At 40.4% G+C, this 20,401-nt stretch overlaps 1 protein-coding gene across 1 annotated transcript; it reads left to right on the top strand.

Annotated features, from left to right (window-relative positions):
• The first annotated feature begins 1,491 nt into the window (after positions 1–1,491).
• Positions 1,492–16,261, top strand: TSPAN2 (tetraspanin 2). The gene is made up of 7 exons (XM_010002008.1): positions 1,492–1,591; positions 10,696–10,793; positions 11,260–11,334; positions 11,874–11,975; positions 13,069–13,140; positions 13,882–13,965; positions 15,867–16,261. Exons 1-7 carry the CDS (start codon positions 1,543–1,545, stop codon positions 15,930–15,932), a joined length of 546 nt encoding a protein of 181 aa, XP_010000310.1. The 5' UTR covers positions 1,492–1,542; the 3' UTR covers positions 15,933–16,261.
• The last annotated feature ends 4,140 nt before the right edge of the window (positions 16,262–20,401 follow it).

Below are 20,401 nucleotides of genomic sequence, written 5' to 3'. Positions count from 1 at the left end.
GGGCCGGGCAGAGCCGCGCTGCTGCCGCACCTGCCGCGGCCGGTCCTGCGCGGAGGCGGCCGCGGGGCTCTGCGCTGAGCGTGGGCAGCGGGGCGAGCTGCGGACGGAGCACGGCTCCCGCGGAGAAGCCCTGCAGGACGGGCTGCCTTGCAAGAGTGAGTGCCCTGCCAGCGCTCCTGACTTTTGCTCGCTTCTGTAAAGATACAGCTCTTCCCGGGAAAACACGCACTTGGTTCACGGTGAGACTGTTGAGAAAATACATCTTTCTTAACTGATTATTTAAAGTAGTGACCATTTCATCAACAAGCATAAAATTTGAAACGACAGGAGAGGTTCTCCCAGCATCCCATGCAGTATATCGCAGCACAACACTTCTTCACAGCGTTACAATGCTTTTAATAACATAATTTCAAATAGTGAGACAACAGCTGCTACAAGTGAATCCTAAGAGAAAGTCCTGGCACCACATTGCACTTACTTTCCTGAAAGCTACCCTAACGTGGCAATGAACAGTGTCTACTGAAGAACCCTTACGAGAGTTAGAGAATGCTGTGCCCATTCTCCCCTGGTTGTGCCTTTTTAATAGTCTCACAGTTACACAGCACAACTGAATTAAAGCTCTCTTTTTTCTTTCCTTTTACTTCATGCTGCTTTCTCCCTTCCAGTAGCTTTACAGTTTTTCACACTGAAAAGCAATTAGCAATGTTATCTCCTTAAACATCCATTCTTTCTGATTTGCTATTTTTTAAAAAGAAGTCACAAAATAATCCTGTTCAGCCTCTCTAAAGCAAGCAGTTTTGGGCTTTTGTCTCCTTTATGCTTGAAACACTGTTAAACCAAATGCTTTTCAGTCTTGGTGACAGCACTGCAAGCTCCGGGTACACAGTGCTGCTGTGCTCAAGCTGTAGGAGCAGAGTGATGTTGCCCAGCTGCAGCTGCAAATCAGTAGAAGGACAAAGCTCTGTGTTATGTTGTTCCACAAAAGTGACAATTACTGTGTTTTGTTATCTGCCTTTTCACTGAGATGGAAGAAACCATCTCTTCAGCTGGACTGGGACATTCATTTCAAACACATCCAAACTACTAGACACACAGAAGCTTAGACTGACAGGATGGAGCTCCTCGTGTGCTCTGGCAGGCAAAGGCTAAACGCATGTCTACAAGCAGGGAGGTTCAAATGCCATGACCAGAGTGGCAGAGGACCCTCATTCCCTGTTGAAATGCAGGCCAAGTTTTGATGAGCTTACTTACAAGGTTTACTAGCTCAGAAACAGCACTGCACTGAAGAGCTGAAAGAAAGGAGTACATTGCACTAAATAGGAATTCATTGTTACCAAACACTGGCTAGTGGTTCCTGCCTTTTCTGACAGTGCAATCCTGACCTATGGGATTTCAAGAAAACATAAGGTGCAGATGACACCTCTTTGATGCTCTGATGCTCTCCAGCCAATTGTTACTAAAGTATTGAGCCATCTGTTTTTCTTCCAGCTGGCAGGATTGGCTGTCATTGCCTTTGGTCTATGGCTGCGATTTGGTGGGGTTATGGCAAACTTTGCTTCAGACAAAAGGTCTCCAGAGTATTTCTTCATGGGTAAGTTAAAGTCCCTATGATGACAGTAGCCTTGAGCCTTTGTTTCATCCTGGGGCATATGACACAACGTATGCACTGAATTATGCAAAGGCAAACAATTCCTGGGCTGAACTACACAAAAATGGACATTCTGGTGCTATGTGACTGAACTCTTCTCCCAGATTTTATCAATTCTCACAAATCCTAAGTGAATTGTGCTCATACTGTCAGAATAGAAACTGAGATGGATCAGAGACTCCTGGAAAATGGACTCACCAATATATCCTCCCAGAGTTTTCTGTGCAGCTGCAAGCCAACAAAACAAGTGTTGCTTCTGAATGTTTCTAATACCAGTGCAGCAGTAAAATTCTTGCTTACCATTTCTCTCTGTGTTTGCACACTGAGACCCTCACTGTGACTTTTAAGTATCAGAGTAAATCCTTCCACAGCTGAAAACTAAAAATACACAGTGTTGAGTCATCTCAAGAATTGTTTATCCAATTTAGGCAGGAATCAACTAGTTCCTCAAGCCCACAGAATTCATATTGGTCGTATGTAATTTTAGGCATTTAAGATATTTTTTTTTCCTCCCTAGAATTTCCAGTTGGATTTTATGGAAATGCCACCTATGTTACATATCTATAGACATCCCTAAATAGCAGCTGTCCAGGACTGCCAGCAACTGCAGTTACCTGTCCGCTGGCCATTGTAACACACCGTGTTACACTACAAGAATCACTTTTTTCTGTTTTAATATATCACCCATGGAGATGGACTCAATAAAATCCAATTGGTGCAAACATTTTTGCCATCTACAAATGCCAAGCATGAATGAATACCCAGGCCTGACAGGGTGGCCAGGAACAGAAGTTGACCCAAGATGTGCTGTAGCAAGTCCGTTACCCATCACAGGAATATTGCCTAGGCTGTGCACTTACTTTAAATACCCCAGTTCTCTTCGTTGAGACCTTGATTCTGATACACCACAGTCGTAAACCCAAGTTTCTTTAATATATGCAGCCAGGGTAGAGGCACAGAGCAGACTGTATTATACTGTGGGAATAGACAAGTACCATGTCATGTCCATCAAAGTTTCTGTGGGCTGAATAAAACCATTCAGATGAAAATTTGATTGGAACCTGAGGGTTGCTGTAAAATACCCTGTAGCACCTCTACTGACACAGAGAGCCAGAAGTATGATTTACTATTTCTCTTACATCTGACTATGTCAGCAGCATATTAGATCACCAACTTCATTTCCAGATCCAGTTTATACCAGCTGAATTTCCTATGCTGTATCTTGGAACTCTTCCCTGCCTCATCCACTTATGTTTGACCCATGAGATTCAACAACACAGAAGAATATTCCAGCCTTCAAAATCAAGTCCTGTTGGTTTGTTAGAAGCCAGAAAGTAATACTTCCTGTGACAGGAATAAACACCATAGTAATTTCACAGATTTACAGTGCAGACTGTAACAATGTGTAAACAAGACACTATTTTGTGCATGTGTATTTAAATCTCTGAAATATTTAATCTGCTTCAATAGTGAATAGGAATTACAAAAGCTGTTCAGAGTTGTTAATTTTGGGAAGTCCTGGAGAATGTTCTTGTAAAAGTTTCATCATATACCATGACATTCAATTGTTGGGTTGTCACGTGTATTTATAGAGCTGTATGCTGTAATGCATAACTGCTAGCAGAGGAAGTGCTAAGGAATAGGACATAAAATGTTGAGAACAAGGATTCTTTTAAACTTGCATTTTGGACTGAATTCTAAAGCAACGATTTGGCCCTTTTTTGTAATAGGCATTGTGCTCTGAGCTGAGCTTTCCTGTTAAAGAAAAAAAAAAATTCTGCTGCCTTCTCTCATTGTAAATCATGTTAAATGCTGTTGTGACTCCTGAGCATCTGATAGGTCTGAGGCTGTTAACAGTCTGTGAATAAGGCAGTGGTAGAAGACTAGTGATAAGTTCAGTAATGGTGGTTTTTTTGCAGCAGACTGGGTCACACTTGATGGTGATGCTTGAGAGCTTTACCTCACTAGGGTATTTCAGCTGAGACCCCTTGAGAGTTGTTTACTGGGCCCTTCTCTCAGAGACTCCAGGAGTGTTGTTTATTTGGGTTTGTGTGTTTGCTCTATAACATGCATTCTGGGTGGCAGACAGAATTTTGCATAGGAATTCTTAATATGAAGCACTGTGCAGAATACAAGGAGCAGCTTCCCAGAGAGCTGAAGGATAAAGTAAATCATCAATATGACTTGAAGACACAACTATATGGCCATATATTTTAAAATAATTTATTTAACTCTGTTCCACTGACCACTTTTGTGGCTGCCTTGTAATCACTCAAGCCCCTGTGATCAGATGAGCTTTGTGTCAGTGCTTGGAACAGTGCAGCTGCATTCAGAGTTTGTTTTGTAGGTTGAAGTACTATCCAGATCTTGTGGAAAACATCTCATGTTCTTACTTCTAAAGAGCAGCACTTTCTGCTTTTTTTGTACCAGGATTAAGCTGCCAGCTGAATCTAACCAGCTTCTCTCTTTTGATTTCTTCTTTTTTTCTTTTTTTTTTTTTTCCTGGATCTGAAATGTTGTATTTTAAAATAATTAATAATTATATCTTTGCATTTTCCATTAGGCCAGAATGAGTCTCTTTAAATAAGCTTGTTCTTTACCAGCAATCCAGCTGTCTTTTCTGCCCTCTGGAATAGTTTGGGCCATGACTTGGCAACCAGGCCTTTTCATCTTTTCCAGCCACTGAAATGTTTTTGTTGGTTTAAGAACAAAATACAGGCAGCAATGCTGAAGTCAAGAACATACATGTTCTTAGTTTTCTGTTGCTTGTGGTTTTATGTTCAGTGATCCATATTCCCCGCTGCAGCTTGCAGTTTTTTAACCTACAGCATTAAAGATTGGAATTGGAACTCTTTGACCCATGCAGTCTCTGTCCACTTTACCAGATGCATCTTACAGTGGAGGTCCTCCTAAAATTGGACATCCTGTCTCTGCAGCTCCCCAGCTTTTGGAATTACCACAGCAGTGGCAGGCACGACAGTATTTTTATGTTACTCCATCTCATAGTACATTTTCTGCGCCTGTGCTTAAAGTGGTGAGACAGAACTGTAACTTTTCTGTTCTACTGCAGTTCAGCTCTGGTAGATTTCATATATTCCTCTCTTATCCGTACTCGAGACAAAAGAAATAAAAAGAACAATTTCAGCAAAAGTCAATAGCTGGGCAGTTGCCTCTTTTATCTGAGTTGTCTGTGATACAGTACTGATTAAATGGAGAAAAAAAAATACATAGAATAAAAGGAATTCCCATGGGACCTCTGTACCAAGACACTAGCAATTTTTTTACTGGGCAGGAAAGTCTACAGAAGGAAAAGACAGATGCCTGTGTAAACCCAAGGCGTCAGCACTGCTATCTCACAATTAATTGGTTTTTAATTAATTATTTGTAGTAGTGCTGTTCCATAATTTAAAAATACTTAAAGCACAGAAGTAAAGACAAAGTGTCCACTGAGTGCAAGTTGAGCATTTGTGAAGTAAAAACTAACATGGGAACTTTTTAAGGGTCAGTTCAAAATATGTGTTCTCCCCTCTGCTTTGGTCTATGAAGAAGGAAGGCTGATTCATGGGCAACATGAGGGGCAAACTCTCTTTCTCCCTGATAAATTAAGTGCAGAGGGTCACATCACTGTCAGTAGCAATAAAAATGAAGTGTATGTATTCAACAAGCCCCATCAGGAATGGTAATAAAACCTGATGAATGTGAATTAATCAGTCTGAATGATGCTTTCTCGTAACTGGCAGCACTGAAGCATTGCTTCTCCTGCACAGCCAGAGCTCACAAACTTTCTGCTAGGTTACATTCCCTTTGCTCCAGTTCCATGATCCAATCTGTGGCCCCAGCATTCATCAAGGCCAAACCAGTTGTGGATAGAAGTTTCAGGGTGGCTGTGGCTTTTTCTTGGGGTCTATGAGAGCATAAGTGACCATTCTGGCTTAAAAAGGTACAGTTAGATGCTGCATGCCTTAGGATATTAAGTCATGTCTGGAGTTGAAGGATATTAGTAGTTTTTCTCCATAGTAGTGAGTGCCCATACAAACAGGAGTTAGCCAGGAGTTAAATCCATGTAAACTGCAATTCTCTGCTCCTGTGCCTCATTGTTACATTTCTATTCATGTATTTTGGAGTCAAACACCCTTACTCAACAGTATTTTCTCTCCATAGCCTCTCAAACTCTATCAGCCTTTAAAATGAGAGCTGTTGGCAAAATAGCCTTTGTGTAGAGATGCAGTACCAGACCAGGAGCATCAAATGGTCCTGCCATCAGGTGTATTGGAGAGGCTTTTAGTCTACAATTAAGCAATGAAGTCATCTTTCTATCATCTTGTGTGCAGGTCTCTTCTTCTGCAGTTGAGGAAGAGTGGTTTAGAAAAGGCTGACAGTGGCTCTGAATGGAAAATGAAAGCTGCAGTGAAAAACTGCTTTAAAAATATGACACCACCAGTCCCCCCTCAAAAATAAAAAACTTACATTAAATGAAGTTGTTTGAAAGTTCTCAGTCTCTGTGCTGGATCATAAAACCTTACAATGTGTTCCCACTCTACTCTGGTGCATAGCTATCTAAAAGCTTGCCAGTTCCACAGCAGCAACAGCTGAACCCACAGTTACGCCATTTCCTTCTCTGATGTGTCCTCTTCACCTTCCTCTAGGCAGCTGCAAGTCACCCTGGTGCTTTATCTGCACTTGAGTAGGTAAGGACTCAAGTCTTATCTGCAGAGTCCTAATCTGTGCTCTGGTGGGGGCCGCAGATTTCTGTGAATATATTATGGCCATACCCTGTTTTCTGGTTTGGGTGGCTTGGAGCCTGTGCATTTAAGCATTAGAAGTGTGTGACTGTTGATACCTGCTTGGAAATGTATGCATACACAGAGGCTTATTCAGGGTGTCCTGAGTGTCAATAAAGCAAAGTGATGCAGTGGTAACAAAATCTAAGTAGTACAGACTTTAAATTAGCTATAACTACACAGGAACGTGAACTCTGTCAGTTGCTCTGGACAAAAGTGCACTGTTGACCTGCAGTCAAGAAGGCATATAAATGTTAGGAAATATTAAGAAAGGAAATGATAATCCAACTGAAAAATGTTAATGTCATTATGTACATTTCCAGTGCACTCAGTGTCTTGAATGCTGTATGTGGTTCTGTTCAAAAAGGATGCAAGAAAACTAGAAAATGTACTAAGAAGTTTGCCAAGATTATTATCATACTATGGACTATGAACAATTTCCATATTAGCAAGTTTTTCACACTATTCACATAATTAAATTGTAGAGTCCATTACCACAGGATTCTATGAAGTTCAACCTCAACAGTACAGATCCACCTAATACAGGTATGTTGATTACATCTGACTTCAGGGAAGTCTTGGGACACTACTGAGAAGGAAGCAGCTGACATACTTGGGGCATGTGAATTTGGGACACAATTATGGAGGGTTGTGAGATACATATGTGCAAGATATGTAACAAGTGCTGGTATTCTGTGAGAAGGGAGAGGCAGTGGTCTGGGATGTTATTACAGTGATGTTGCTTTTAGATTAAAATTCAGAAACTGCATCAGCAGGAACCTACAAACTGGCTGGTATCTGTAATGCTTTTATTGTTTCAGAAGGATTGACTATAAAATACCTGGTTCATTCATCCAAGATGTAATTATGTTTGTGTATTATGCTCAAATTGAGTGTATGTTCCAATTCTCTAAAAATTCGTCTTCATTCAGAGGACTCTGCTTCTCTTTCCCAGTTTTGTAAATGTATCATAAATAAATATACTAAAAATCTATTAACACAAAAATGGTAATCTCTAGTAACAAGCCTGTTGTGGAAACAGACTTAGCTACCACGTGCAACATACACAACTGTCCATGTGTGGACTGTTACTTCCAACTCCTACATGTTTCTTATCTATTCCAGCAGTGAATTTGCACTATAGGTTTCTTGCTGCACTACTGAGGGCTTCAGAGCCTCAGTCCTTATGTGGAGGAGCACATCTGCCTGCCAGACTGTAATGCACATACAACCTCAGGAAAATCCCTTCCAGTCAGTCTGGGTTCCAGGACTCCTGTCATCACTGCCTCTGGATCCTTTATACCAAGAACAGAGCTGCTTGTTTTCTCAGTGGACTATGAACAGTTAGTGGTTTGTTCAGCATTAGTTACTCAGCCCAAAAAAGAAGAATTATTTAAAATGGAAAGTGACTATAGCAGCCAGGTAAACAAGAAATCCATGTGAAATAAAGCCAGACAGAGAGACAGTGTATGTTTGTCTGCTCCTGCTCTTTGCAGTAGGCTCTAGACAGGAATTTGTATCCCAAGGCCATTTGTAAGATTTTTTGGTTAAAAAAAAAAAAAAAAACAAGGTCTCTCTTGGTCGAGAGTTTGAAGTGATCATGCCTACACTGCTGCATTTAGTCTACTAGGAAAACACTAGTTCATTGTCTTACATGCTTACACCATCTAGGATGTTTCTGAATCTACTGCTTTCCTTCCTGGAAATCATATTCCCGTTGAGTATACCTGGATCTGGGTGCTAGGAAACCCCTCAGTGCAAGCTGAGAAGTACCCTGGTCCTTCTGGGGTTTTTTTCAAGCTACTCTTCAACTGTCTCATTCCTGCATGAAAGATTGCATGTATGTATATACAGCAGACAAGTAAAAACATTTGTATTTTTGTGGAAGTTTTTTTTAAGTGTTGTCATTATTTTCCATCTAGAAATAGCTCTCTGAGTTATCAGCAACTACTAGTCCCAGGCGGAGAAAGGACAGGCCAGAATGAACTCTCCTTAAGCTCCTGGCTGGCTCAGCTGTGGGGCCAGACACAGCGAGCTCAGCTTTGTTTAGTGAGTGGTGTGAGCTCTTCCTGTAACACGCCTTAAAAGGGAAGTTCTGGTGGAGGTAGCGGTTTAGCAGTGACTCATGCAAGTGAAATGTTAAGTCTGTTTCTCAGACAAAAGCAAATCCAAATTCCTGAAAGGGGTCTCACCCCTGAGCCTCGGAGAGCTTTGTCTTTGCTAGCTGGAAGCAACAAGACTTGTTTCCAGACTTAGCAAGGAGTCTCTCTGCTAAGTTGCCTGCTAAGTACTGGAGTATGGAGGGACATGCAGAAAAGGGTCCAGGAAACATCCTTTGTAATTACACTGTTTGTTACCATGGAGATCTCAGAAAATGGCAGTTCTGGTGTTTGGCAGTTGAACAGCAGGTTCTGCACCTGAGAGGAATTTTCTTCCAAGAGGGGCTGACCTTTTTCTCCTGAGCCATGTATATCTTTTTAAATCCCTCCCTCATTAAAAACCACTGTGTTGTAAATATGAGTATTAGCTTAAAAAATGTTCAGTCCTAGTAAGTCATAATATGCTTATTATTAGAAAACTAGAAAGTTAGCAGCAAACCTCACATATCTGGCAACATAGACCTGACAAAGCCATATTCTAATTGCTTCATTGCTATTTAGCAGAATATGTTTCTCAGCAACAATCCCTGGCACAAGAAAGGTACCAGGGCAAGAAGGATGGTGGGGAGAAGGATCACAATAGCTGGGATTGATATCTGCCTAATACACAGTGACGGGACAATGCTAAGCCATTCTATGGGCAGCAGGGAGTTTGCCTTCTCCAAGCAGGCTGCATCTGTGTGGCAGAGTATCTAAATGCTCTGCACTCGTATATTGATTGTTTGCTTTTTTCATTTTCCTAGTAATTATTGCCAACTGTAATTTGTACAGCTTTCTAGCCTAGATTACACAGAGCCTGCTAACAGTGAATGCCAACAGCTCTGTTAACTCTAGAGATTTGGGACAGATTTTAAAATCATGCTTAAATTGGTAAGTGAGAATACTAAACATTCTCATTGAAATAGTCAAAGCTCGGAGAAAGGCTCACTGTGCCCTCTAGTGTGCACAATCTGTAGCTCCGCTGTCCCTCATAACAGCATGAGGGAAATGAAGCTCTTTTTTCCAGCAGTGGACTGGCATGACAGGATTTCTGCATGTCCTCCACATTGCCCACACAAGACAAAGATTAGAATTACTGCACTGAGCCAGGTAGCTTTTCAAGTTCTATCCCTGCATAGCAGTGTGAGAAACGTTTGTCGCACCAATGAACAGGCCCAAACAGATCCTTCAGCAAAGCACAGTTTATTTGCAGTCTTGCAATAATGGGTGACCTAGGGCACTCCCATAGTAAAGTGAATAACGGTTTCTATTCCCTATTTCCGACGCAAAGTTCCCTCCCCTGTTTCCCCACTGGCTGGGTAGTCCAGGGTTTACAGCCTCTCCGACGCTTCTAATTATCATACAAATTTTCTGGCCCTATTTATACATTCCATTCTAGCTGTTTACTTTTTACCTTTTAAGGTATAATTCTGACCTTTCTTTCCCCCTTGGCTGTCTTCCCAATTACCAAAATGATCTATACCTATTGGAGTCATCCTGTCCCGAGAAGCAAGATAGAAGTGGCTTTGTTCGGTCTTATCTTGGCCATAAATCCTGCTCCATGTTCGGATCCCCCAGATGGAGTCCAATTAAGTACCTCAGTTTCTTGGACCGTAAATCACCCCAGGTGTCATTGGAATGCACAGATATCTCACTTCTCTCTTAAATAAACTATTATATTCCTAACACTAGGGTATATATATATATAAAAAATAAAAAATAAAAAATAAAATGCTTCTAACACTAGGATGCAAAAACAACACTACATTTCATTTCTAACAGCAGTACAGCACATTTCCAGCCCTAGGTTTCACAGAAATAAGCCCTCTTACAATTTTATAAATTTTTTCACCTTATGTTCCTCACTGAAGAGTTTTAAGGTAGTTTTGGATGGTACAGTGAATGTTCTTCCTGCACTGAGCTGCCCTTGGTACAGGCGAATTCAATGATTTCTGAAGAAATTATTTGGTCTCCTTTTGTGGTGAGAGCAACTTTCCTGTGTAACAGGTGTTTTTTGTGAGAGCCAGAGACTATTGCTGCTTATAAATGTGTGGTTTTGACAAAATGGGTAGCAGACTTTGGGAAGAGAAACCTTCTTAAATTCTTGCCTGATTCTGATTTTTTATAGGTCTCTACGTATTGGTGGGAGCAGGAGCTCTCATGACCACAGTTGGATTTTTTGGGTGCTGTGGAGCAGCGCGGGAGTCTCAGTGCTTACTTGGAGCTGTAAGTAAAAGGTTTCAAGGGCCTGGGCTGTGCAAGAAAATTATTCAGAAGCATATTCGTTGTGTCATTAGTGGAAAGATCTTAGCTGTCCAGGACCTGAAATGTCTTATGTCCTTTTACTGGCTAATCTAGTATTTCTAGCCATCATGCTATTGCAGAGCTTCCACATACAAAGAAGTTACATTGCTTGTCTTACATGATATATTTCCTGGAATTACATTCTGTCTTTTCTGAAGCCATCATTTGAAGCCTGTCTTTGCCATTTCCACCTGCGCAAGCCGGTACTGGGGGGCTATATTACAAGAATTTTGTCTTGACACTTTGTTACGGACCCTGCTTATCAGCTTTCCTCCAGCTACTGTGGGGGCTGTTGAGGCTTGGGCAAGGATGAGGAACTGACTGGCAGTCCATATAAAGCAAAACTGTGCAAGACATATTAATATAAGATTCTTTTCTTCCTCTGCAGTTCTTTGCTTGCTTGTTGGTGATATTTGCGGCTGAGATCACTGCTGGAGTATTTGCCTTTATAGGCAAGAAAGTGGTAAGCAGCAAGCAACTTCTAATGTAATGGGGCAGTTATGGATTCCAGTGCTACCTCACCTACAGTCTGCTCTTGCATAGGAAAACCTTCCAGGAGACTTTTCCCAGGAAGACTTTGACATTCTGCTCTGGAGTCAATGAAAGCTTGTTTTTTCACAAGTCCAGGATGGGATGCAGTTTTTGCTCCCCCTCCTCTGTTAAAGAAAATCTATAGGTGTGATGCCAACTTATATCCACAAGGAACGAGAATTAGAGTTATGATTGTGATAAGTGGGTATTGCTTGGGAAAAAGGCAAACAAATTCAAGCACTAAACTTCTCCCATTAACAATGTTTAACCAAAACACAGCATATGTACACTCTGACCCATGGAGAGTCCCTCTGAATGCCATCAGGTCACAAAATCTCCTGTCTCTTCAATCACGGTATCCCAGTTTACCAGGTATAATTTTCTACTCTGGAGGTTGATGACAAGCTGGAATCTGCATTGGTTTGGGGCAAGCCTTATTTGCCACTCACTTGGAAGGTGTGATTTCTGCAGGCAATACAGGAAGCCCAGAAAATCTATGAAGACGTTTATGACGACTATATGAAAAACCCAGGGGGGAAGGTCAACAGGACTATCTATCACTACCACTTGGCTGTGAGTAGTCCTCTTCTAACACCTTGCACTACTACTACATTATCAACTACAACTCAGAACACCTCCCACTGATGTATGAAAGAACAGAACAGAGCGTTACTTATAATAGAGCCAGAGGCTCACCACCTGGTTTCCTGATGGCTCTGCCAAAATTCCAGTTTTCAAACCCCAGGTGATCCCTACCTTTGAAAGTGGCCAGGCTTTTAAATTTCAGCAGGTGGTTCTAGTCTTTGTTGTGCAGAAGATATTACTATTATGGCCCTTTTTAATATTAAAATCAAAGAATAAATACTCACAGATGCAGAGAAGTAGAAAGGTCTGAATCTCTTTGCATTTGTCAGAGAAAAAACTATTACCCATGTCCCAGGACATATAATATGATAGATCCTGTCACTGGTAGGTGACACAAGTAGGCAGAGAACCAAAAGCACATGTATGACTCAATTCAGGCCACCCAAAAAGTTAAGTGTCTGAATCAGAATTAGAACCTGTGACCTCCTGAATCCTGTTTGTGTCCATCCTGTATCTACACTGCTGCCCACAAAGATCAAGCCCAAGCATTCCTTCTCCCATAGCTGATATTTCTGACCCAAAGAGGAATTCAAAGCATTTTGTGGGAGACAGGCAAACAGGAAAAACAAACCCTCTGAAACACTGATTTATTACTGTCTCCAAACCCAGCACTATGTTTTGTCAGAAATAAAGATTCTAGCATTCTCTATTGTAGCCATTGTGCATTGCCCCTAATTCTGTATGTGCTATTTCAACTTTCTCACTTTAACAACTCCTGTTTTCTTGTAAGCCAAGATTCTGCTTCTCCAAAATCCACTTGTTTATTATGAGATACTGTGATAAAAACAGACCAATTCCTTCTGCAACTGGTCTGTTTGCTATGGCTTCACACAACTGAAACTGATTTTTTGAGAATTTTGGCCCATGCAGTTGAACTCTAGAGGTAGCAGTTGATATAGAGAAATAATTTATTACTTTATCTGTAGGGTTTCTTGTTTTTTAGATATCGTCTCACTTTCAGCATGAAACAAGTCTATTGTTTTCCCTTCTTTGATTCTTCATCTCTCTCTCTCTCATTTAGCTCCAATGCTGTGGTAAAGATAATGTGGAACAAATGGGATTACCCTGTCCAGAGAATATTCAGATGCCAAAAGCAAGTATCTTCTGTTCCGGTTGCTCTAGTCATTTTTTCATGTCAATTGTTTAGTAAAATCAGATACATTCTGTAAGTAAAAGAAAGGAAAAACTTCCTTTTTATCTTGCAAATTCCAGCATGAAATTTCTTATGAAATGGAGCACAGTGGAAACAGAAACTGGAGGTCATATTGAACATGCCCAGCCCTCATTTCTGAAGCCTGCATATAACATCCCATGGTAGCTGAGACAATATTACATCATCTAAATGAAAATTAGAAAGGTCATTGCAGAACAGGAGTCCTAAATGAAAAATCCCATGAAGGCTGAATTTGGGCAAGTGCCTCCCTTGCATCATGTATGGAGACTCCTGACTAGAAACTCTGTTGGTATTAAGACGGATAATTAATTCTGTCTTTTGTGGAGTCCCCTTGTGAGTATAATGTCAATCTGAAGGGCTAAACTTCCTGACTTAGCATGGCTTGTCATATAAAGGTTTTTTAACTTGGGGAAAATAATAGTAAGAAAATTACTTGTATGTGTCAGCCTGTACAGGCAAGACATACAGATGTCTCACTAGAAAAGGGAATATGCTGTGAAAATTGTTCAACAAAACACAAGGCATAGATGCAAGAATTAAGACAGTGACTGCAATATTATTTCTCATGCCTCATGCCTATCGTTTCGTAAGAAAAGCTGACAGAGTTGATTGGAGTATATTTTTCTAGCAGTAAAAATCTTTCAATTTTGTTTTTAATAGAACTGCCTGATTGAAATCCAGAATGTAATTGATGCTAATCTGCATTTAGTTGGAATTGTTGGAATTGCAATTGCTGGCATCACAGTGAGTAAATCCATGTTTTCACTCTCAAACCTAAATTTGAGGATCTTCTGTCCCTTACTCAAAGTTTGTGGAAGGTGTTTTCAAGCAGCTGGTGAGGTTCCTCAAAGGTGCAGCAATTCTTACTGCTGTCAGCAAGTCCCCTCTCTGAGAATTGCCCACATTGGTGCAAGAAGACTTGTGTACATGGATCCTTAAGCAGGGTCCAAAGTATCTAATGGTAATCTTACTTTGTTTAAAAAGCAAAAGGCAGTAGCAGCATTTAATCTATTTAGGAAAAAAAAAAACAACAAATAAAAAAAACACCTTAAAATACATAAACTGATTCTTTAGGCCCCATTCTTTAAGATTTCATAAGGAATAGAGAGAACATACCATTTGTATAGAAATAGCTTTCCAGGAAAATGCTGGCTATAGCATTGGCTCAGTATAGAGGACAGTTTATAAATAGATTTTCTAGGTCATAGATCCAGTGATCAACACATGTTTTGTTAAAGAAACAGGATTTGAATTACATAGTTTTCAGAACAGCATTTCTTTCCTCAACACGTAGCACCTAGTTACAGATCTGTTTCATCTTTGTGTCATTTCAGCGTTTATAGCTTTTCTCACAGTCCACATTCTCCCACAAACATGTATTGCTGTATTCCCAAGGCCTGCTCCTTTATGACAGCTGTGACCAATAGATGTCACCCTACTGCAAGGACGTGGCAGCAGTGTGCTGTCTGTACAGGCCTTACCTGAAAGCAATTCTAGCATGTATGTGCCATAACTTCCTTCAGACTCAGAAGCAGCAGTCTGAAGCAGCATGAGGAGCCAGAATATTAGTAAAGAAATACACCTTCAGCTGCTCTGAAAAGCAGGAGGTTCATGGATGTATGTGGACATTTAAAAATAGATGAAGGGTTTATGTAACAAAAACCATAGCATGGGTATAGGGGATTAAACAATCTTGTGATTTGTATAAAAAGTGAAGATGTACTTAAAAATACAGCAAAGCAACATGGGTAGGATAGAGTTCCAATAGCCCTGTTGCTGAGCAAGGATACACTAGAAATATGAACATCTCTTCTATGGTTTCCCACCTCAGATACAGCAGTTATGAAATTATAACCTCTTTAGCAGCATAAACGTGTCTGTACATTTTTCTGTGCTTGTTTCCAGCATTTCCTGGGGTATTACTGGTCAGCTGCCTCCTTCCTTAGGGAGGGGATATGAACTCAGTGGCTTAGCTACCTGATAGTATTGCTCACCTCACATTATTGGTAATGAAGCATCAGGAGTTAGCTGCTAACTGCTTTGGAGAATCATCATGTAGCAAAAAAATAAATTTCTGGAGACTCTGACAACATCCACTGTTCTCTGATTTTAACATTCTCTCTTGTTGACTCCTTCCACAGCTTGAATAGAGTTTTATACTTAATGTATAGTCTTGGTCTTCAGTCGTAACTACTAAAAGCTTAGCTTTCTCAGTAAAACCACAGTGTTTAGCACCAGTTCTAAAGTCCTGCCTCCTCTGGAATAATTCTCTGCTCATATTCAAATGTGCATACAATATTCCATGTACAAGCATTCTGAAACTCAGAACATTCTGGTACAACAGTAGGCATAATACCAATAGTCACAGTTATGTCAGTGTAACTAATGTTAATAATACGAATACTTGGGGCTGTTACACTGGCCTTAACATTTAGAACAAAGAACAGTGAAACTTGTGGGAACAGATAAAATCTTGGCTTTGACTGTCAGTGAAATCTCGTTTACGTTAATTGTCTGATGTCTTGGGGTTTGTAGGTGGAGGCAGTCACTTCCAACTCCGCCTTGAGAGCCTTCAGATTGTTCTGATATGCAGACTATTTCATCACTGGTTTGTGTTTCCCTAAATTGCATCCCTTCTCTTCTAGATCTTTGGCATGATATTCAGCATGGTTCTGTGCTGTGTGATCCGTAACACAAGAGACATGATCTAAAACTTTCACTGCACAACTATGTTCCAGGAGTTCCAGACTAAGCTTTACAAGAAATGCTCTTCTACCCAATTTAATAATTGTAATGCATTTTAATTAGTGTTTTAACATACTGAGAGGAAAATATCCCATTAGGTGAGCAGGTGAATTGTATTAGTTGAGTAAAACTGAACAAAAAAGGGTTTTAAAATGTCCTTTTTAATGGAAAAAGCAAATGTGCATCTAAGACTAATTTGATTTTTAATGTTTGTATATGTGCAATTAAGAGTTTACACATTTAAAAACATTGTGTAAACACATGCATATCGCTCATTACAAATATATATGCACATGAGCAGGTACCTGTATATTCAGTACTGTGCAGTATCTTGTTAGGTAAGTATGTACAAATGGAGTATGTTTCGTGTGCATGTTCACATGCATATTTTTCCAGAGTTTCACTATGCAAGAGTGTACACACACCCAGAGGTATACAGGGCTTGAAATCCTTTCATACTGAGCCCGTTTGCCAAGAATTAGCAGAGGAACCAATACCATTTTAAAAAGGAAGACCTATGATCCATTTTGTAACTGTTATTTCCAGCGCCCAAACAGAGTAGAATTAATAAAATTGGACTTTATTTTTTAAAAATGTAATGCCTAAGGGCCTGCTCCAGTGAACTTAATGCATGTGAGTAGACCCACTGACTTCACTGTCATGCAGAGACTGGGTTTGTTGGGGTTTTTTTAGGACTGGACCCTTCATACAAATGCAGAAAGCTCTGGGGGAGGAAACATGTCCAAGGAGATCCAGGGTAAAGGAAGAGGGGGAAAGAGGTGGGAAGCTCGAAAGATAACGCAGTCATTTGGCAGGAATTGCAGTGTAAAGTGTGCTTAAGCTTCCCAAGCTAGCCTGAGACACACACAAAAAAATCTATGAGTTAAAGGGGCCACTAAAAATCTTTGTTCAGAAGTTCCTTTATCCTGCAAGACTCTATTTGGTATAAATGCTGGTGCAGGAGTGGAGCCTATATACAGAAAAGGAGCAGCTTTATCAGATACTCTGTAGAATCTAACTGGCCTGTAGAAGCCAACTGTTAAATGAAAACGGTCAGGAAAAGACACACAGCACTTTAATATCCTCTGTTTCTGCTTCTGTGACTATCACAGCTTCCACATGGCTCTTACCTCAACCTCTCACCCATTCTTGTGGGTGTAAGGGCAGGAAGGAAAGATGGGACATTTTTACAGAGCCATAAAGTAAATCTTCTTACCAGCACCTTTAGATTGCATGTCAGGTATAAAAATTACAATGTGTGCTTGAAATACCTCAGGGCTTGCGTTTACATGGTTTGTTTCTATATTTTTATTTTTCTATTTGTCATATTTATTCAAAAGAGAATGTTCCTTTTAAAACAGCCTAGAAGGGAGAAAGGTTGCCCCCAGAAGGGGAAAGAAATTACATCACAGGGTCAGATCTTAATTTTTGGCTTACTTGAGATAATTCACCATTTCAGAGAACAGCTTTTGGCTAACAATATCCACCTAGCAGCTGTGTCTCTCTGATGATCTCTGATTCAGATTTCTGATGCTATTGTTCCCTGCACAATGGGGAAAAGTTAAGCTAGACTACCCATCTCATAGAACTGGCCCATGATGTCTAACAGAACTTAGAATTTACAAGGTATGGGGTCTTTGTTTCACTGAAATATAGTGGGAAAAAACAGGATTTCAAAAAATATGTGCATTCTAGCACGCATGTTTGTGTGGCATATACTTCACTCATTATATTTATCTCTCATTCCCCAAAGAAATTCGAGCTCCCATCACTTTTCTGTTCCCTCAGGATTGGAAAGTGTTGCTGTTCCATGTATCAAATCTAATTGATGCACCTTGCTGTCTTTTACAGAGATCTCCCTTTTCTAATTGTTCAGCCACAAACTGTAGCACTGAGACAGCTGGGTAGGCAGCAGGTGCTGCCAGCTGAGCAGTATACAGGCCCAGCCTCAGGAGCTCTGCTGACAGGGAGGTGTTGTGTCCTGTGCCAGAGAAGAGTTAAGCTTGCATCACTCTGCTCACAGCTGATTAGCTACGGATGCCGTGAAAAAGTAGGGCCTGGGACCTTATTCTGCAAGCATCAGACCAGGAAATAGGGCCCCGATCTACTGTCTGCTCCTAAGAAAGGCTCAAGAATGACACTGGCAGCAAATTCTTGAGGGTCTGAAGCTGAAACTAAGTAAGTTAAGTTTCTTGCAGCAGACAACTGACTTAGCCGAAGCAACTTCCTGGATCCTAGGTATACTTGACACTGTCCCTACAACTGGTTCTGCTCTAAATAGACAAGGGGAGAATATAAAACCAGGGTGTCTTCTTCCAAGGTAATACTGGCAGAAAGAAACATGTGTGAAATGTCATTTTTATCATTAAGAGCAAGACAGCTTTCCTGGAAAATCAATACAAATAGCATGATAGGGGAGCTAATGTTTCAGGTCCCAAGGTTATTGCCCTAGAGGCAGAGAAATTTATTGCAAATAAAGCTGTCTCCTTCTGTTACACAGTAACAACAGTATTTTATCTTAAACACACCTACATATAATTGGTTTTAATTCCTCAAATTTGCAGCACCAGAATGTAATGATAGGACCAGAGTTTACTTCTTTATTTGTTTACTGTTTCTTGAGTAAGTTGGAAGATGTCCACTTCTGCTCTTGAGAAGCACTAAATAAAAAGGCAGCTTACAGAAACTTCTGTTGCTCCCACTGCCCTCCACTCCTCTAAGTAAAAAAAACATCTAAATGTCTTATGAAAACAGGCAAGAGTGGTGCAAAGAAACCTTCTATAGATTCAGACTTGAATAATTTAACTTTCCACTTCAGTGTTTTGGGTTTGTGGTGGTTTTTTTTCTTCCTCTGGCCAGTACATTTGTTTTTTCAGAGCCTAATTCCTGCTTATTCTTTAGGGTTTATTGCTATTTAGGTGTACAGGATACTCACATTGCATATCAGGAACTGAATAATACCAATTATTGGTAGTGCCTTTAACAGAATTCAGAGATACAGCCTTTTGTTGTTTCCTGCTGTTGTCTGCTGTTGTGAAGTGCATAATATATTTGCAGTTTTTGCATCTTAGTAACTGAAAATCTTTTCACTTCTTAAGGAACAGGAAGTATAGCTGTTCTTTCCCTTAGAGTCAAAGCTGTAAGAATTCTTTCCTAATTGCTTTCAGATCATAGCTAGTTAACAACTCCAACTTCCATTTACTAGTTTTTTAAATATTGAGATGTCACAGGTTATGGTTATCAGAACTGGATATATAGTGCCAGCAGTTCATTGTGCTGCTGCTCTTTCAATTTCAACTCTTGCAAGTGCAAAATCTTTGGTGTTTGTCAGCAGTACAAAATAACTTCCAAGCAACTACACTATATGTCTTCAATAAGAAAGCTTTTCAAAGATAACTAAATCCAAACCAGCATCTAAGCCTCCTCAAATATGGTTCTTGCTCCAGAATTGCATCCCATGCTTTAATTAACAAATCTCGAATACTCATAATGCACCAGATACATAGTAACTGCTGCATATATGAGCAGAAGTACTCATTTAGTGCTGTCCCTTGTACCTCTTTCAGAGGAAACTGACAAAAGATAAACTCCCTCCAGGTAATTATTCTGAAAGCATATCACACACATTTTCTCCTCCTGTCAAGCAGTTTGTTTTAAAGCATAAAGATGTAAACTGTTGATAACATATTTTTAAACATTATTATTCACATTTCCCTTGTCTAATTTTTCTAAGTAACTGACTTCTGGGGGTGCTTAATTTGTTACAGGAAAACCTCAGCCAGTCTTGATATCTTGCAGAGATTGCACAGGAGCTGATGAAGCACAGCTCTGTTACATCCCTACAATGAAGATTCATATTTCTTCTTCATACTGAAAGTGATAGTGGTAGAAAAATATATTTCATATGTGTTGAAAAAGAAATTCAGTTCTCATAAGCCTTCAAATGCTGTATTTTACAGCCTTCGGAAGCTACAGATTAACAGCAACAGATGGCGTTTGTGCATAAATAAAAGCTTTTCAATCTTCTTCCTCTCTGTTGGTGCTCCAGCCACAACCACAAACCAGCTCCAATATAACGCACTTGTTTCTATGGCACAAATTCTGATTTCGGACAGAACTAGCGTATCAGTTTATGCTGCAAAACCTCGAGCAGAATTACCTCTATGGCAGCTTTCTTTGAGAGAAAATAAAAACGTATTCTGTTGCTGAAATCAGCTTTCAGTTCCCGTCACTCTAATGTGCTCCGAGGTGGCATTTTATCAGCTCTTCTGTCTTGAATTTGAAACAACTTTCTAATAAAAGTAACCTGAAATAAACGACTACCAGAGAGAACTGGTCTCGGCCCTCCAGCGCGCGCCGTCGGGACCCGCCCCCCGGGCTTCCCCGGGTCACGCCGGGCAGGTCCCCGAGCCCCCCGCGAGCGCGACGCGCGCGG

This window comes from Chaetura pelagica, unplaced genomic scaffold (assembly GCF_000747805.2).
Source record: "Chaetura pelagica isolate M959 unplaced genomic scaffold, ChaPel_1.0 scaffold181, whole genome shotgun sequence".
Classification (NCBI taxonomy): Eukaryota; Metazoa; Chordata; class Aves; order Apodiformes; family Apodidae; genus Chaetura; species Chaetura pelagica.
This window is presented reverse-complemented; position numbering and strand designations above follow the sequence as displayed.

Excerpts from the sequence above, each read along its gene's own strand:
- TSPAN2 (XM_010002008.1), top strand. The coding sequence starts at position 1,543 with ATGGCAAACTTTGCTTCAGACAAAAGGTCTCCAGAGTATTTCTTCATG. Across the intron at positions 11,335-11,873 it reads CCTTTATAGGCAAGAAAGTG|GCAATACAGGAAGCCCAGAA; the intron begins GTAAGCAGCAAG and ends TGATTTCTGCAG. Across the intron at positions 11,976-13,068 it reads TCTATCACTACCACTTGGCT|CTCCAATGCTGTGGTAAAGA; the intron begins GTGAGTAGTCCT and ends TCTCTCATTTAG.